The sequence below is a fragment of the Camelus dromedarius genome, chromosome X (assembly GCF_036321535.1).
Source record: "Camelus dromedarius isolate mCamDro1 chromosome X, mCamDro1.pat, whole genome shotgun sequence".
Classification (NCBI taxonomy): domain Eukaryota; kingdom Metazoa; phylum Chordata; class Mammalia; order Artiodactyla; family Camelidae; genus Camelus; species Camelus dromedarius.
The window spans coordinates 56,821,484-56,837,313 of record NC_087472.1 but is presented as its reverse complement, the minus strand read 5'-3'; the positions used below and the strand labels follow the sequence as shown (position 1 = coordinate 56,837,313).

Genomic DNA, 15,830 nt, shown 5'->3' with positions numbered 1-15,830 from the left:
CTCTCACTTCTTCCTCTCCTGGTTTTACTTCCTTCTTACTCATATGGCTTCCAAATCATATCTATAAATGCTCTGTGACCAAGGCCACCATATTGAGCAACTAACTCCAGGGGATGCCATTCACATTTTAGTCTGTGTTAATGGAGTCATGCACTGCTTAAGCCTGACAGTGGTTTGCATGTGGCTGAGACTGTGAGTTGCCCATCCAACATCCATATCCAACATCCATTCTTCCCTTCTTTTTAATGAAAGAACTCTAAATTCTAGCTGAACAGATTGGTGATTGGATTAAAAGACTATATTTGCTAATAACCTCTCTTACTGCTAAGGTTAGCCATATGACTAAGTTCTGGCTAATAGGATGTAACCTGAACTTTGTTTTGTGGATCTTTTAGGAAAGTTGCTTAAAGGAAGCTAATTCATCCACTGAGGTCCCTTCTGCTCCTCTTCTACCCTCTGTCTTTCCTTCTTTTTATGACCTGCAACAAGAGTGTGATGACTAAACTTCATCTTGGACTATATCTTGGACCAAAAAAAAAATGATCTTAAGGATATAAGCAGTCACTTATTCTGCCTACAGGATCTTTTGTTCTCTACTTGCATCATCATTTGTTTTTACCTCTGCCTTAGCCCAGTCAGCATAAGACAATCATGAACAAACCTGTAGTCTGATAAAGTTAGGATTATCGACCCTATGCAACGAGAGAGACAGCACATCATTGGAATCATGGAGCATCTCTCCAAACAAAGGAAAATATGGAATTAGTATAGGATTTGGGGGGATAGGAGTTTAGGTGAAATATAGAGTTAAATTTAAATGAAGCTGAGCCAGAGCCAAGATGCCGAAGTAGGACGACCCTGAGGTCACTTCCTCCCATGGGTAGATCAAGATTACAACTATTTACAGAGCAAATACTGATGAGAAAAAAACCAGACAACTAGCAAAAAAGATCTTCTACAACTAAAGATATAAAGGAGGAACACAGCAAGATGGGTACAAGGGCAGAGACAGTATAGTCAAGACCCAAACCCCCAGATGGGTGACCCACAAATGGGAGCATAATTACATTGCAGAGGTTCTACCTAAGGAGCAAGTGATCTGAACTCCACATGGGTTCTCCAGCCTGGAGGTCCTGCACTGAGAAAACAAGCCACCAGAATGTTTGTCTTTGAAGGCCAGTGGAGCTTACTTTTGGGAGACCAGAGGACTGTGAGAAAGCTTTACAGACAAGCAAAAGCTAAAAGAATTCAACACAATCAAACCAGTTTTACAAGAAATGTTAAAGGGACTTTTCTCAGAAAGAGAGGAAAAAACATCACAACTGGAAACATGAAAATTACAAAAGGAAAAATATCATTGGTAAAGGCCAATATACAGTTAATGTAGTAAATCAGACATGTATAAAGGTAAAAGGAATGTTAAAAGACATGAGTAGTAAAATTATCTTTATCTGCAATAAGTAGTTAAGGGATACGCAAAAGAAAAAGTAAAATGTGACTTCAGAAGCACTAAATGTGGGGGAGACACTAAAAATGCAGGATTATTAAAATGTGTTTGAACTTAGGAGATCTGCAACTTAAAATAATCATATATATATATATGATTTTATATATAAAATATATATATAAAAGAGAGAGAGAAATTGCTATGTATACTACAGAGAGTATAGTAAGTAACTATGTAGTATCTTTGTATGGTGACATGTAACTAGACTTACATTGGTGATCATTTTGAAATGTATAGAAGTATCAAATCAGTATGCTGTGTAACAGGAATTAATAGTGTTGTAGATCAATTATACTTCAAAAACAAACAAACTGATACAAAGAGAGACTGGACTTGTGGTTATGAGAGGCAGGGTGGGGGAGGGGTGTGGATTTAGATGAAGGCAGTCAAAAGGTACAAACTTCCAGCTATAAGATAAGTAAGTCCTAGGGATTTAATATAAAACATGATAAACATAATTAACACTGCTATGTGTTATAAAGAAAGTTATTAAGAGAGTAAATCCTAAGTGTTTTCACCACAAGGAACATTTTTTTTCTGTTTCTTTAACTTTTTATAGGTATGAAGTAATGGCTGTTCACTAAAATTATTGTGACAATAATTCATGATGTATGTAAGTCAAATCATTATGCTATACACCTTAAACTTAGACAGTGCTGTATGTTAATTACATCTCAATAAAACTGGAAGTAAAAAGGGAGAAAGAGAGAGAAATTGAGAGAGAGAAAGCTATGTCTTGATGGCCTTAAAGCAAAATGGGGTTGTGTGTACAAGGGTCATCATCAAGTCCTGGCATGCAAAATTTGACCAAGGATTCTATTTTTTTAGAATCTACGAAGGTCGTAAAGATATGTGATATTTTGTCCAGAAACTCTTTATCTAAATCTCTGCACTTGTTTTGTATTTCATAGCAGCTTTTTTGGTCAAAGTAACTTAGATTCTCTAGGCAAAAGCTGGATGCTTTATTCTTTCTGATATAATTTCAAACAGCAACATTTCTAATAGTCTGTGATTTTACAGGACAAAGTTTCTTAGCAAGTAAGAAAGCAGTAGTCACTGAAGGAAGGAGTTGTTATGAAACTTTTCAGCTGCAATGTGTTTTAGGGAGAAATAATTGTTTCCTGTTAACTTCTCAGCTAGCCTTATTCATTTCACGACTACTATGCCAGCATGATGAATGGCAGTGCAGGTTTTTATTTTCCTAGTCCCAGCTAATTTTTCACTTTCTCACCTCTCACCTCAATAGTAATATTACTTTGCTTTTCCTTCTAAGATACTACATCATTTTCAAAGCATTCTCATATGTACACAGAATAAATTAAATTTAGAAATAACCTTTTGAAGTAGGAAAGGAAAAACATACATGAAGAAACTAGATATCAAAAAAGTTATATGATTTCTCTGAGGTGACATGTTAGCAAACTAATAGGCCAGGACCCAGGTTTAACTCCTAGTTCATATTCCTTTCAGATTTATAAAAGAATCTCTTTCTCTCCTTAAACCTTCTCTTTTTGGAAAGGGATTGCTTGTTCAAATAACCAATGAGCTTAGATTTGCCTATCTACATCACATATATCTTTTCATCAAGAAATAAAAACAAGTGTCTTGGTTTTCTTTACTTCTTTCCACATACAATTATATGGCATAAATTGAAAAATAGAATAGAATAAGTTATTTTTAGAGTGCAAGATCCAACCAATAGTAACAATGAATGCCTTAAAATATATAAAAATTTCAGTAACATACAATAAGTCTTTAAGAAGAGTAATTTAAAAACATTTGAGAGAAATCTCCATTAAAAGAAAGATAGAAATATAATGATTATGCTCAAGTAAGACTACAGTTTTTTAAAAATAATATAAAGGTTCTATTGAAATTGCAACATACCACTTCACTCTTATTGAAAATTTTCACTTATTAAATCTGCATGGATAATGAGGAATCTTTATGGTCTGAGTATCTCTATTATCTATCTCTATATCTCTATTTTTGTGTGTGTGTTATTTATGAATGGTTAGTGATCAGACTTCCAACTTGACATGTCAGGACTGATCTTCCCTCTGTTTTAACTATTCCTCATTCTCTCCCAACATAAAATGTAATGTAGTGGGATCCCCTTTCCTGCATCAAATTTCTGTCCTTTTAGCAGTGGGATTGAAAGCTCTGTGTGCTCCCAATCACTTGTTATTACTATGGTTACCCAGAGCAGAGCAGTCAGCAAGACCAGGAGAAACTGGAAGAGAATCTCAGTTCCAGCTTTGAGAGCAAGACAGAGGCTGAGACGGTTGAGAGCAAGGATAGGGATAAAGGGAGAAGTAACTTTGTCGTCCTGTAGCATTTAAGCTTTTTGAGCCACTTATGAATCTTGGAATGGTGCCTATGTTCTGTTCTCTCCTTCTTTCTCCCTTTCCCCTATTCCTTCCTCCCCCTCATTCTCTCACTTTCCCCCTTTTCTTCCCATAGTCTCAGGGTTTAAGCCAGACTTTAGTCAAAAGAATGTGGGGTTTGAATTCATCAGACATTAAATTTGAACACCAGCTATATAACTCTGAACTAGAGAGTAATTTAATTGGACCAAGTTTAACATTGTGCATTTAACTGCATCAAAAGGAGATGTATTTTCTGTTCCTTTTGAGATTGGATGGTAAAGAAGGCTTAGCATTCTTTCTCTTAGTAACAGCCTTCATCATTATGGCGTTTTTAAGGAAATGAACTCTTAAATACAAGGCAAAGAGAGGAGAAAGTAGAAGTCTTCAGGCGCTTGGCTTAGATGTATTGTTCAATAGTACCTTTACTAGTAAAGCTTTGCATTTTGGGGAAGGTAGAGTAAGTGGTAGTAATCAAATAAATTCATACTTTGAATAAAATCCATAAGAGAACAATCTATGTTAATATACAGTTCAGTTATCAGGTCATTTTCTGTAATTAGCAAGCATTATATGTTAAGATAAAGGACCTCCTAAAAAGTTATTTACAACTTAGTATGAAGCAGTTCATAGAGCTTGTTTTATACTATTAAAATTACCTGAAACAACCAACTAACAGTTTTGATAAGCTAGAACAGATTATTCAGACAAATATTGACCTGAGTTGAGCAAAAGCAAATTTAGCCATATGGCATCATAAGTACTCAATGCATGTGGACAATACAAATACAAATTCAACAATTCCAAAATTTGAGCCTAAAGCTTACTGTGCACTATGATTATTTTGATGGCTGATGAAATCAGTGAAGTGGATTGTAATGAGACAGATGAAAATCTGCAGAGCAAATACCTATTCAATATATTTCCAATCCAGACTAATGAAGATGTGCTAGGTCTCCAGCATCTACAGGGCCTAAAGAATATTATGTGATTAGCACTGTGTGCCAAAAGGCTGAGCTGAACACTGTTCATTACAGAAGATTGCATTTCCCAAAGTTAAGACATAACATGGCAAGTCTAATGGCATATTTTTGAAACTGTCCTAATTGTATATAAAAGATGACTGTTTAAATGACCTTGAATTGCAAAATATTTTTTCAATAACAATTTCTATTTGTGTACTTGATAAATTAGACGGAATTGCAATAGCCAACTTCAAAAAATGTCCTGTGATTTTCAGGTGATCTTATGGTTTAGTTACAAATATTTCAACTCCAAGTTGTCACCTAGACAGTCCATCTGCACTAACTGAGAATGCCAAGACCCATTAGCAATATTGCTGTTGGCAGAGACAATATTGCTGTTGGCCATCGTGCACCAGGAAATTTCAGTTAGATGGATACTTTGCCCTTTGTTGCTTGAAGGTGTTAGGAGTAATTGCAAAATTAAGGTGATTTGATTTATTTCAAGGTACTTCCTGTACCATGTATCGCTCTATATGCCTGCTGAATCAGAAGCTTTTGTGAAATGAACAAATACATTAACTTTGTTATAGCCATTAAAAGAGTACTGATTCTAATCCATTACTTTGGGACTCTATAGTTCAAAGAGTACTTTTGCATTCATTATCTCATTTGATCTTCACAACATCCAGGAAGTGGATTGAAATAAGCAGGGCACAAGACACAGCTCCAATTTTGTATGTGACAAATATGAGGCTTAAAATATTTGACTTGCTTAATACCACATAGGTAATCAATTAGAAGAGCAAGTTTAGAAAGCCAGGTTTCTTGATCCCAAGCCACAATTGTGAATATGTATCTTTGATGAGGTCCAATAAAAATCTTGGATAAAATGATAAGGGAAACCAAGCACAGAAAATCTATTTTCAACATAAAAAAACAATGTGCAAATACAATGTGCTTAGAGTTTCTGACATGAATTTATTTCCTTTAGTGATGTGCTTTTGCCATCCTAATCTAATGCTGGGAGTAATAATTTAAGGGGAACTAGAATGGAGAATTATCCATAAAAATGTGGACAGTAGAAATTTTTTCAGAGATTGCTGATTATTGTTCAATATCCATTGTCTCTCTTTTCCTTAGTTATAGAGAATCTCTGATTTTTATGTTAGGCACATGGCTATACAGAATAACAACTATATTTCCCAGGTTTCTTTATATCTAAGTGTGGGCATAGAACCATGTTTTTGCAGAGGTGTCCTTTTTTTTTAACATTTTTTATTGAGTTATAATCATTTTGCAATGTTGTGTCAAATTCCAGTGTAGAGCACAATTTTTCAGTTATACATAAACATACATACATTCATTGTCACATTTTTTTTCGCTGTGAGTTACCACAAGATCTTGCATATATTTCCTTGTGCTATACAGTATAATCTTGTTTATCTATTCTACATTTTGAAATCCCAGTCTTTCCCTTCCCACCCTCCTCCCCCTTCACAACCACAAGTTTGTATTCTATGTCTATGAGTCTGTTTCTGTTTTGTATTTATGTTTTTTTTTTTTTTAGATTCCACATATGAACGATCTCATATGGTATTTCTCTTTCTCTTTCTGGCTTACTTCACTTAGAGTGACATTCTCGAGGAACATCCATGTTGCTGCAAATGGCATTATGTTGTCGGTTTTTATGGCTGAGTAGTATTCCATTGTAAAAATATACCACTTCTTCTTTATCCAGTCATCTGTCGATGGACATTTAGGCTGTTTCCATGTCTTGGCTATTGTAAATACTGCTGCTATGAACATTGGGGTGCAAGTGTCATCCTGAAGTAGGGTTCCTTCTGGATATATGCCCAGGAGCAGGATGACTGGGTCATATGGTAAGTAAATTCCTAGTCTTTTGAGGAATCTCCATACTGTTTTCCATAGTGGCTGCACCAAACTGCATTCCCACCAGCAGTGAAGGAGGGTTCCCTTTTCTCCACAGCCTCTCCAGCACTTGTCATTTGTGGACTTTTGAATGATGTCCATTCTGACTGGTATGAGGTGATACCTCATTGTAGTTTTGATTTGCATTTCTCTGATAATTAGTGATATTGAGCATTTTTTCATGTGCCTATTGATCATTTGTGTTTCTTTCTTGGAGAATTGCTTGTTTAGGTCTTCTGCCCATTTTTGATTGGGTTGTTTGTTTTTTTCTTATGAAGTCATATGAGCTGCTTATATATTCTGGAGGTCAAGCCTTTGTCTCAATAGTTTTTTTTTTAAATGACATGATGCACATGGAGTGTTAACTGCAGTGCCTTGAACGTTATAACTGACTCACCCAAGATTTGTACCAAGATAATGTGCTTTCAGAATCTGTGTTCTTAATTACTCCGATATTCTGCCCTTCAAGTAGATATTATTCACTCAGAATGATATAACATCAAATAATATTGACTTTACATATTCCCCAAGATTTCTGTAGTCATTTCCTGGGGCTAAAGTTGTGTCTTCAAAGTGGATTCAGGTCTTCTCTGTGATATTTGTACATCTTGATGGCTTAATTTATCACTTCCTTAGAATTCATGGATGGGCTTCCATCAAATTCTTCCTCTTTCAGGATTCTTCATCTTATGAAGTTAAGACTCTTGCACTAGAAGTTAGAAGGAGTATCCTGATCCAGTTCTTCATAAAACTGTTAGAGGAAAGGTACAGGGGATACAAATACCTCAGGAAGAAGTGCTGTTTCATTAGTCTCACTCACTGAAGTAATCCCCTCAATTATCAAACTCAGTTTGAATATGGGAAAATGTTATTTATTTTAGGGCTATATTACTTTTACTTGTATATAAGTATAGAAGCTTATAATGACAACAAATTGAGTAGTAAAGATAGTAAAATTGTTCTCATTTTCATGTCACCTGTTATCCAGATAAGGAATGAACTTATTTAGTATAAATCCTACTTACTTCCAAAGGATGTGTTTAAACTATTAAAATGAAGCTCACAAAAAAAGAAAAAAATGAGATTTTTAAAAATGTGGTATGAAATAAGGATTCAATAGTTTGAGAAATACAGTAAGCGAACATGGCATTATGTTGTAAAGGAAAGGCTATCAGTGTAACTGACAACCAAGGACTATTTGAGTTTTTAGATTGCCTCAGAATGCAAGGTGCTTTAAAATGGGTGCTCAGGTGTTACCAATTAGTAGCAAAAAAAATATAAGAATTTGAAGAAAAAGTGGTAGTGTCTATTCTGGCAAATCCCTAAGAGAAGAACCTTAATGAAATGGGGGTGAGATATGGTAGATATATAATGAGCTCCTGCCCAGTCTCCCCTATTTGGTGCCACACACTGTTGATTTTTATGTTTCCTTAGAGTCAGTGATAACTGGGCAAAGGCAGTGTTAGTTCCTCTGTTGGTTTAAGACTCACTGTTTTTAAACAAACATATGGCCTTGGTATTCAAAATAATTTATGTAAATTTGAACCTCTGGAGTTTGCATCCTTCAGCTGAGTTAGGCCCCACCTTGACACCAACATTATTGTCTTTACAGGGGTCCTGGGTTTATTTGGGATAGGGAAGTATGGTATATATGTGATATGTATTTAGGATAAACTCAGTCATTTGTGTTGGGGAGAAAAAACTACTCTCTTAAATTCATATGTGGGGGGCCTGTGATTTCAACTAATAAGAGACAGACCAACAGGAGGAAAAATTATTCTTATTCATACAAGAGCATACAAAAGAAATAGCTCAATAAATAGTAAAAGTTAGGGACTTATATACCTTAATTTAGCAGAGAAAAACAATGAGAAAGGAAAGGTCTCCATGGAAAGAACAAATGAGTTCTATAAGAACAAATGAGATATAAGAAAGTTTGTGATAATGCTCATTCATGCAAGTGTGAGTGGTCTTTTTGTGATCTTCTTGGCTATAAAACTCCCCTGGGGGAGAGAATTTATGGTGTAGGTTTACTATTGGTTTTCTTCCTGGAAGCAAAAGCTGCCCTGAAGAGGGAATTTATGACAGCTTCATTTCTCAAAAGTTTCTGATTTTAGTTAGATAAGGAAAGATCTGACAAGGCTTCTTCCCAAATGCCTTCATCTTATAATAATCTTCAGATCAACCCTGGAGTTCTGAGTGGATCCCCACACTTGCTTATAGAATTATATCTTTATGCAAATATAACATTCTAATATTAAACCAAGTGATATGGAAAATTAGAATTTTAATTTGGTACAAACAAAATCTAGGCTCATTTACATATCTAGCCTCAACTTCTGAACAAACTCTCAGTGTGATGGTACAACTAAAATTTCACTTCATTTGATCAGAGGGAGAACACTGGGGCACATGAACATCAGACAAAAGGCAACTGAAAAGGGAACTGTAAAGTATATATCTGTCCTTCACCCTGAGCATATGCTAGTAAGTGGAAATGGTTGCGTTTGTGGCACATACAGGAAGTTTGGTTAGCCCTCACTTCTATGATATGCAAGGAAATTGGGTCCCTGATATCATCTCTCTGTTGAAATAGCCAACTCAGAACTTAAGTCTGCTGTTAAAATTTGTTTTTCCTTTAAGAAATAAAAACAAAAATAAACAAAGGGGCCTAATCAAACTTACAAGCTCTTGCACAGCAAAGGAAACCATAAACAAAATGAAAAGACTGGGAGAAAATATTTGCAAGTGATGCGACTGACAAGCGATTAATTTCCAAAATATACAAATAGCTCATACAGCTTAATATAAAAAAAAAAACCAATCAAAAAATGAGCAGAAGACCTAAATAGACATTTCTCCAAAGAAGACATACAGATGGCCAGCAGGCACATGAAAAGATGCTCAATATAACTAATTATTAGAGACATGCAAATCAAAACTACAGTGAGGTATCACTTCACACCAGTCAGAATGACCATCATCAAAAAGTTTACTAATAAATGCTGCACAGGGTGTGGAGAAAAGAGAACCCTCCTACACTGTTGGTGGGAATGTAAATTGGTACAGCCACTATGGAGAACAGTATGGAGGTTCCTTATAAAACTAAAAATAGACTTACCATACAATTCAGCAGTCCCACTCCTGGGCATATATCCAGAGAAAACTCTAATTCAAAAAGATATATGCACCCCAACATTCATAGCAACACTATTTACGATAGCCAAGACATGGAAGCAACCTAAGGGTCCATCAATAGATGAATAAAGATGATGTGATATATATATATTCACAATTGAATATCATAAAAAAGAATGAAATAATGCCATTTGCAGCAACATGGATGGACCTAGAGATTATCATTTTAAGTGAAATAAATCAAAGAAAGACAAATATCATGTGATATCACTAATCTGTGAAATCTAAAAAAATGATACAAATGAGCTAATTTACAAAACAGAAACAGGCTTACAGACATGGAAAACAAATTTATGGTTACCAAAGAGGAGGGGGGAAGGGTAAATCAGGAGCTTGGGATTGACAGATACACACTACTATATATATATAAAATAAACAGCAAGGTCCTACTATATAGGCAGGAATTATATTTAATATGTTGTAATAACTTATAATAAAAAAGAATCTGAAAGAATATATATGTATAGCTGAATCACTTTGCTCTAACTCAGAAACTAACACAACATGGTAAATCAATGATACTTCAATTAAAAAAAACACATATGGAAAACAAAACAAAACAAAACAAAACCCATGTTTTGTTAGCACAGTCTTTTCACAGTGCACTCTTGGGAGATGAAGAGTTTAAACATCACACCTTGCAACCTGGAGATTTCATCTGCTGGAAAAGGCACCTCCGGAAAAACTCTCCATTCAGCCTCACTGGAACAGATCCTTATCAACTACTGCTAACCACCCCTTTTTCTACCAAACTTCAAGGAATAGACTGCTGCATTCAAATGACACACCTAATGAAAGCATTGAATCCTTACCAGACCTGCACATCATCTGGTGACCTGAAAGTAAAGAGTTCCTGGGATTGAAGCAGACAATATTTGATGAGACAGCTTTCCCAAGAAATGTGGGCCAGACGTGTTGGAAGTTTGTCACCATACCTTTGACAGTGACATAAAGCTTCAGATGGTCTCCGATGTCTATGATCTTGATAACGTGGACTATAGATAAAAAGTGTCTGAGAGTTCTCCCTCCTAATCCTCCTTGTCACTTGAATGTGACCTCAATAGGTTTCCAATCTGTGCATTTTTATTCTGACATAAAATACTACAGCCAGGAAATGTCCTCCCTGACACTGAGGGAAAAAAGCCACTGAAACCTGAAGACCTTACTTAGTTAGTGGTCCTTTTAGAGAAAGGTCTTGCTCAAAAGGAGGAAATATAAAAACTTAATAAACAGATACCTCAATTAAATAAAATTGATAGACCAGAAGGGGGAGCTATGACCTGCAATGATAGCAAAGCTGAATGACAAGATTTCCTTTTCTTTCCTGGCAACAATTCAGCCAATGAAAAGCCATAGACTCTGTTTACTATAGCCTCCCAACTTCCTTTTTCCCCTCTATTAAAAGAGTTCTCCTGCTCTTGCTGTGTGGGGACTTGTACATGGCTCACCATGGTTGCAGATCTCAAACTGCAAATCTCTGCTAGTCATAAATAAACCCATTTTGCCTGGAGAAATAACTTGCAGTCTGTTTATTTTAGGTTAATAGTAATAAGCTGTTCTTTCAGAAACAGTTGTCTTTCTGTCATTCTACCATACCTGATTAAAACTAAATCCCAAGTGCTTTTTAAAAAACTGGGGCAAATACCAGTCCTTCTCAAACTCTTCCAGACGACTGAAAAGGAGGGAATACTTCCAAACTCATTCTATGAAGCCACCATCACCCTGATACCAAAACCAGGCAAAGACACTACAAAAAAAGAGAATTATAGGCCAATATCATTGATGAACATAGACGCCAAAATCCTCACCAAAATTTTAGCAAATAGAATCCAACAACACATAAAAATGATTATACATCATGACCAAGTGGGGTTCATCCCAGGGACACAAGGCTGGTTCAACATACGCAAATCAATCAATGTAATACATCACATCAACAAGAGAAAGGACAAAAACCACATGATCATCTCAATCGATGCAGAAAAAGCATTTGATAAAATTCAACACCCATTTATGATAAAAACTCTCGCCAAAGTGGGTATAGAGGGAACATATCTCAACATAATAAAATCTATATATGACAAACCTACAGCCAGCATAGTACTCAACGGTGAAAAACTCAAAAGCTTCCCACTAAAATCTGGGACAAGACAAGGATGCCCACTATCACCACTCCTATTCAACATAGTCCTGGAAGTCCTAGCCACAGCAGTCAGGCAAGAGAAAGAAATAAAAGGGATCCAAACTGGAAAAGAAGAGGTAAAAGTGTCATTATATGCTGATGACATGCTACTATATATAGAAAACCCTAAAAGGTCCACACAAAAGCTACTAGAGCTGATTGAAGAATTCAGCAAGGTAGCAGGTTACAAAATTAATGTTCAAAAATCAGTTGCATTTCTTTACACTAATGATAAATCAACAGAAGAAGAAAGTAAAGAAAGAATCTCCTTTAAAATAGCACCCAAAGTAATAAAATATCTGGGAATAAATCTAACCAAGGAGGTGAAAGAATTATACACAGAAAACTATAAGCCATTGATGAAGGAAATTAAAGAAGTCTTTAAAAAATGGAAAGATACCCATGCTCTTGGATTGGAAGAATCAATATTGTTAAAATGGTCACACTGCCCAAGGCAATCTACAGATTTAATGCAATCCCTATCCAATTACCCAGGACATATTTCACAGAACTAGAACAAATCATAATAAAATTTATATGGAACCATCAAAGACCTAGAATTGCCAAAGCATTACTGAAGAGAAAGAAAGAGGCTGGAGGAATAACTCTCCCAGACTTCAGACAATACTATAGAGCTACAGTCATCAAGACAGCATGGTATTGGTACAAAAACAGACATATAGACCAATGGAACAGAATAGAGAGCCCAGAAATGAACCCACAAACTTTTGGTCAACTCATCTTCGACAAAGGAGGCAAGAATATACAATGGAATAAAGACAGTCTCTTCAGCAAATGGTGTTGGGAAAACTGGACAGCAGCATGTAAAACAATGACGCTAGAACACTCCCTTACACCATATACAAAAATCAACTCAAAACGCATTAAAGACTTAAACATAAGACAAGATACAGTAAACCTCCTAGAGGAAAACATAGGCAAAACATTATCTGACATACATGTCAAAAATTTTCTCCTTAGAAATAAAAGCAAGAATAAACAAATGGGACCTAATGAAACTTACAAGCTTCTGCACAGCAAAGGAAACCAGAAGTAAAACAAGAAGAAAACCTACGGAATGGGAGAAAATTTTTGCAATTGAAACTGACAAAGGCTTGATCTCCAGAATGTATAAGCAGCTCATAGGACTCAATAAGAAAAAAATAAACAACCCAATCCAAAAATGGGCAGAAGACCTAAACAAGCAATTCTCCAAGGAAGAAACACAAATGATCAAAAAGCATATGAAAAAATGCTCAATATCACTAATTATCAGAGAAATGCAAATCAAAACTACAATGACATATCACCTCACACCAGTCAGAACGGCCGTCATTCAGAAATCCACAAATGACAAATGCTGGAGAGGCTGTGGAGAAAAGGGAACCCTCCTACACTGCTGGTGGGAATGCAATTTGGTACAGACACTGTGGAAATCAGTATGGAGATTCCTCAAAAGACTAGGAATAGACTTACCACATGACCCAGGAATCCCACTCCTGGGCTTATATCCAGAAGGAACCCTACTTCAGGATGATACCTGCACCCCAATGTTCATAGCAGCACTATTTAGAGTAGCCAAAACATGGAAACAGCCTAAATGTCCATCAACAGGTGACTGGATAAAGAAGTGGTGGTATATTTATACAATGGAATACTACTCAGCCATAAAAACCGACAACATAATGCCATTTGCAGCAACATGGATGCTCCTGTAGAATGTCATTCTAAGTGAAGTAAGCCAGAAAGAGAAAGAAAAATACCATATGAGATCGCTCATATGTGGAATCTAAAAAACAAAGCAAAAACAAAAACAAAAACAAAAACAAAAACAAACAAACAAAAACAAAGCGTAAATACAGGTCAGAAATAGACTCACAGACAGAGAATACAGCCTTGTGGTTACCAGGGGGGTGGAGGGTGGGAAGAGATAGACTGGGATTTCAAAATTGTAGAACAGATAAACAAGATTACACTGTATAGCACAGGGAAATATACACAAAATGTTATGATAACTCACAGAGGAAATAATGTGACAATGAGTGTGTATATGTCCATGAATGACTGAAAAATTGTGCTGAACACTGGAATTTGACACAACATTGTAAAATGATTATAAATCAATAAAAAATGTTAAAAAAATAAAAAATAATAAACTGGGGCAAAATGGAAGGGAATCCATCCCTACAGGAGATCTTTCTGACATTCAAAATTATGCTATCTACTAAGCATAGTTTAATCACCTACTTTTCATTCATATGTGAAAGTAATAACTTACCTGGTGATTTCTGTCATCAGCTCCTGACAGGTGACCCTCCACCAGAAATGTCAATTCTATTTATATGAAAATTTCCCATGATTGAATTAAGTTGTAAAAATATTGAAAGCACTAATCTTCGGAGAAGTACTGGGCCTTCACACGCTTCAGTCTCCATGGCTACTGTGGCAGAACTTGCATCCAATTGTTGTATTGATGATGTCATCCATGACAAGGCAAGAGACATTAGAAGAGTTGTGCCTATGGGTTCACTATCTGTTCAATACAGTGAGGAGGAAAGATGTTTTTAAAGAAACTGTGCATATTTTCATTCTTCCCACCATTGGAAGTTAAAACCAAGTTTTATAATTCAGAGATGAACGATTTATTTCTGGAAGTCCAGATTCAGAATACTTCATCTTCAACAGTCTTTATACAAAAGGTTTCCTTAGAGCCATCTGAAATGTACACTGGGGTAGAATTAAACACTGTCAATCAGGCTGGAGAAGATGAATGTCCCTTTGGAACAAGAACATTTTTGCAGTCATTGGAAGGACGCCAGTATTTATACCACCTTCAACTCAAGCAGGAATTTTCAGATGAATCTGGTGCCATTAGAGGACTGACAGAAATGGGAAAATTGGATATAGTGTGGAAAAGAAATCTAGGTGAAATGGCAATGCTACAGACAATTCAACTTGAAAGAGAGGCTCCAGGTTATGGCAACATGAGACTTTCTTTGGAGACAATCCCAGATACTGTAATTCTAGAAGAGCCTTTTTGTATCACCTGTAAGATAACAAACCACAGTAACAGGAAAATGAAATTGGTTTTGAAGATGTGTGATACAGATTCTATTCGTTGGTGTGGTAGTTCAGGAAGATATCTTGGAAAGCTACCTCCAAGTTCAACTCTCAGCTTTACTTTAACACTACTGCACTTACAACTGGGCCTGCAAAGTGTCTCTGGCATAAGAATAACAGACAAATTATTGAAGAAAACATATGCCTTTGATGATGTCGCAAAAGTCTGTGTAATACCTTCCATGGTTGGAAGAAAATGAGAAGCTGAAGAAAATTTCTGGTGTTACGCTTTCCAGGATATTTCACAAAAAAAGCTTTTCATACTTTTGTCAGCAGCAAAATGATCAACTAATAGCAAGTATACAGGCAGATTATTTTCACTTACTTTGAAACTGGGAATGTATTGAGAATTAAACATGTTGATCTCAAAAAAAACAATCTTGATTTTCCTCTTATATGAAGTACTTTCTAATTCTTTACTTGTATATTTCCTAATATTCATGATTTTGCTAAGGTCATTACAGGTGGTCATTGAAAATTTTTTTCAGAATGAGGCCACAATTTAAACATGATTATACCTGCTTTCCAGAAATCCTTAGTGGTACTCAATACTTCCTGTTTCA

General features: G+C 35.7%; 1 protein-coding gene across 1 annotated transcript; it reads left to right on the top strand.

Moving 5' to 3' along the window:
• Window positions 1-14,429: 14,429 nt before the first annotated feature.
• LOC105095572 (trafficking protein particle complex subunit 13) lies at window positions 14,430-15,568 on the top strand. Its single transcript, XM_010987746.3, has one exon. It carries the CDS (start codon window positions 14,706-14,708, stop codon window positions 15,465-15,467), a length of 762 nt encoding a protein of 253 aa, XP_010986048.1. The 5' UTR covers window positions 14,430-14,705; the 3' UTR covers window positions 15,468-15,568.
• The last annotated feature ends 262 nt before the right edge of the window (window positions 15,569-15,830 follow it).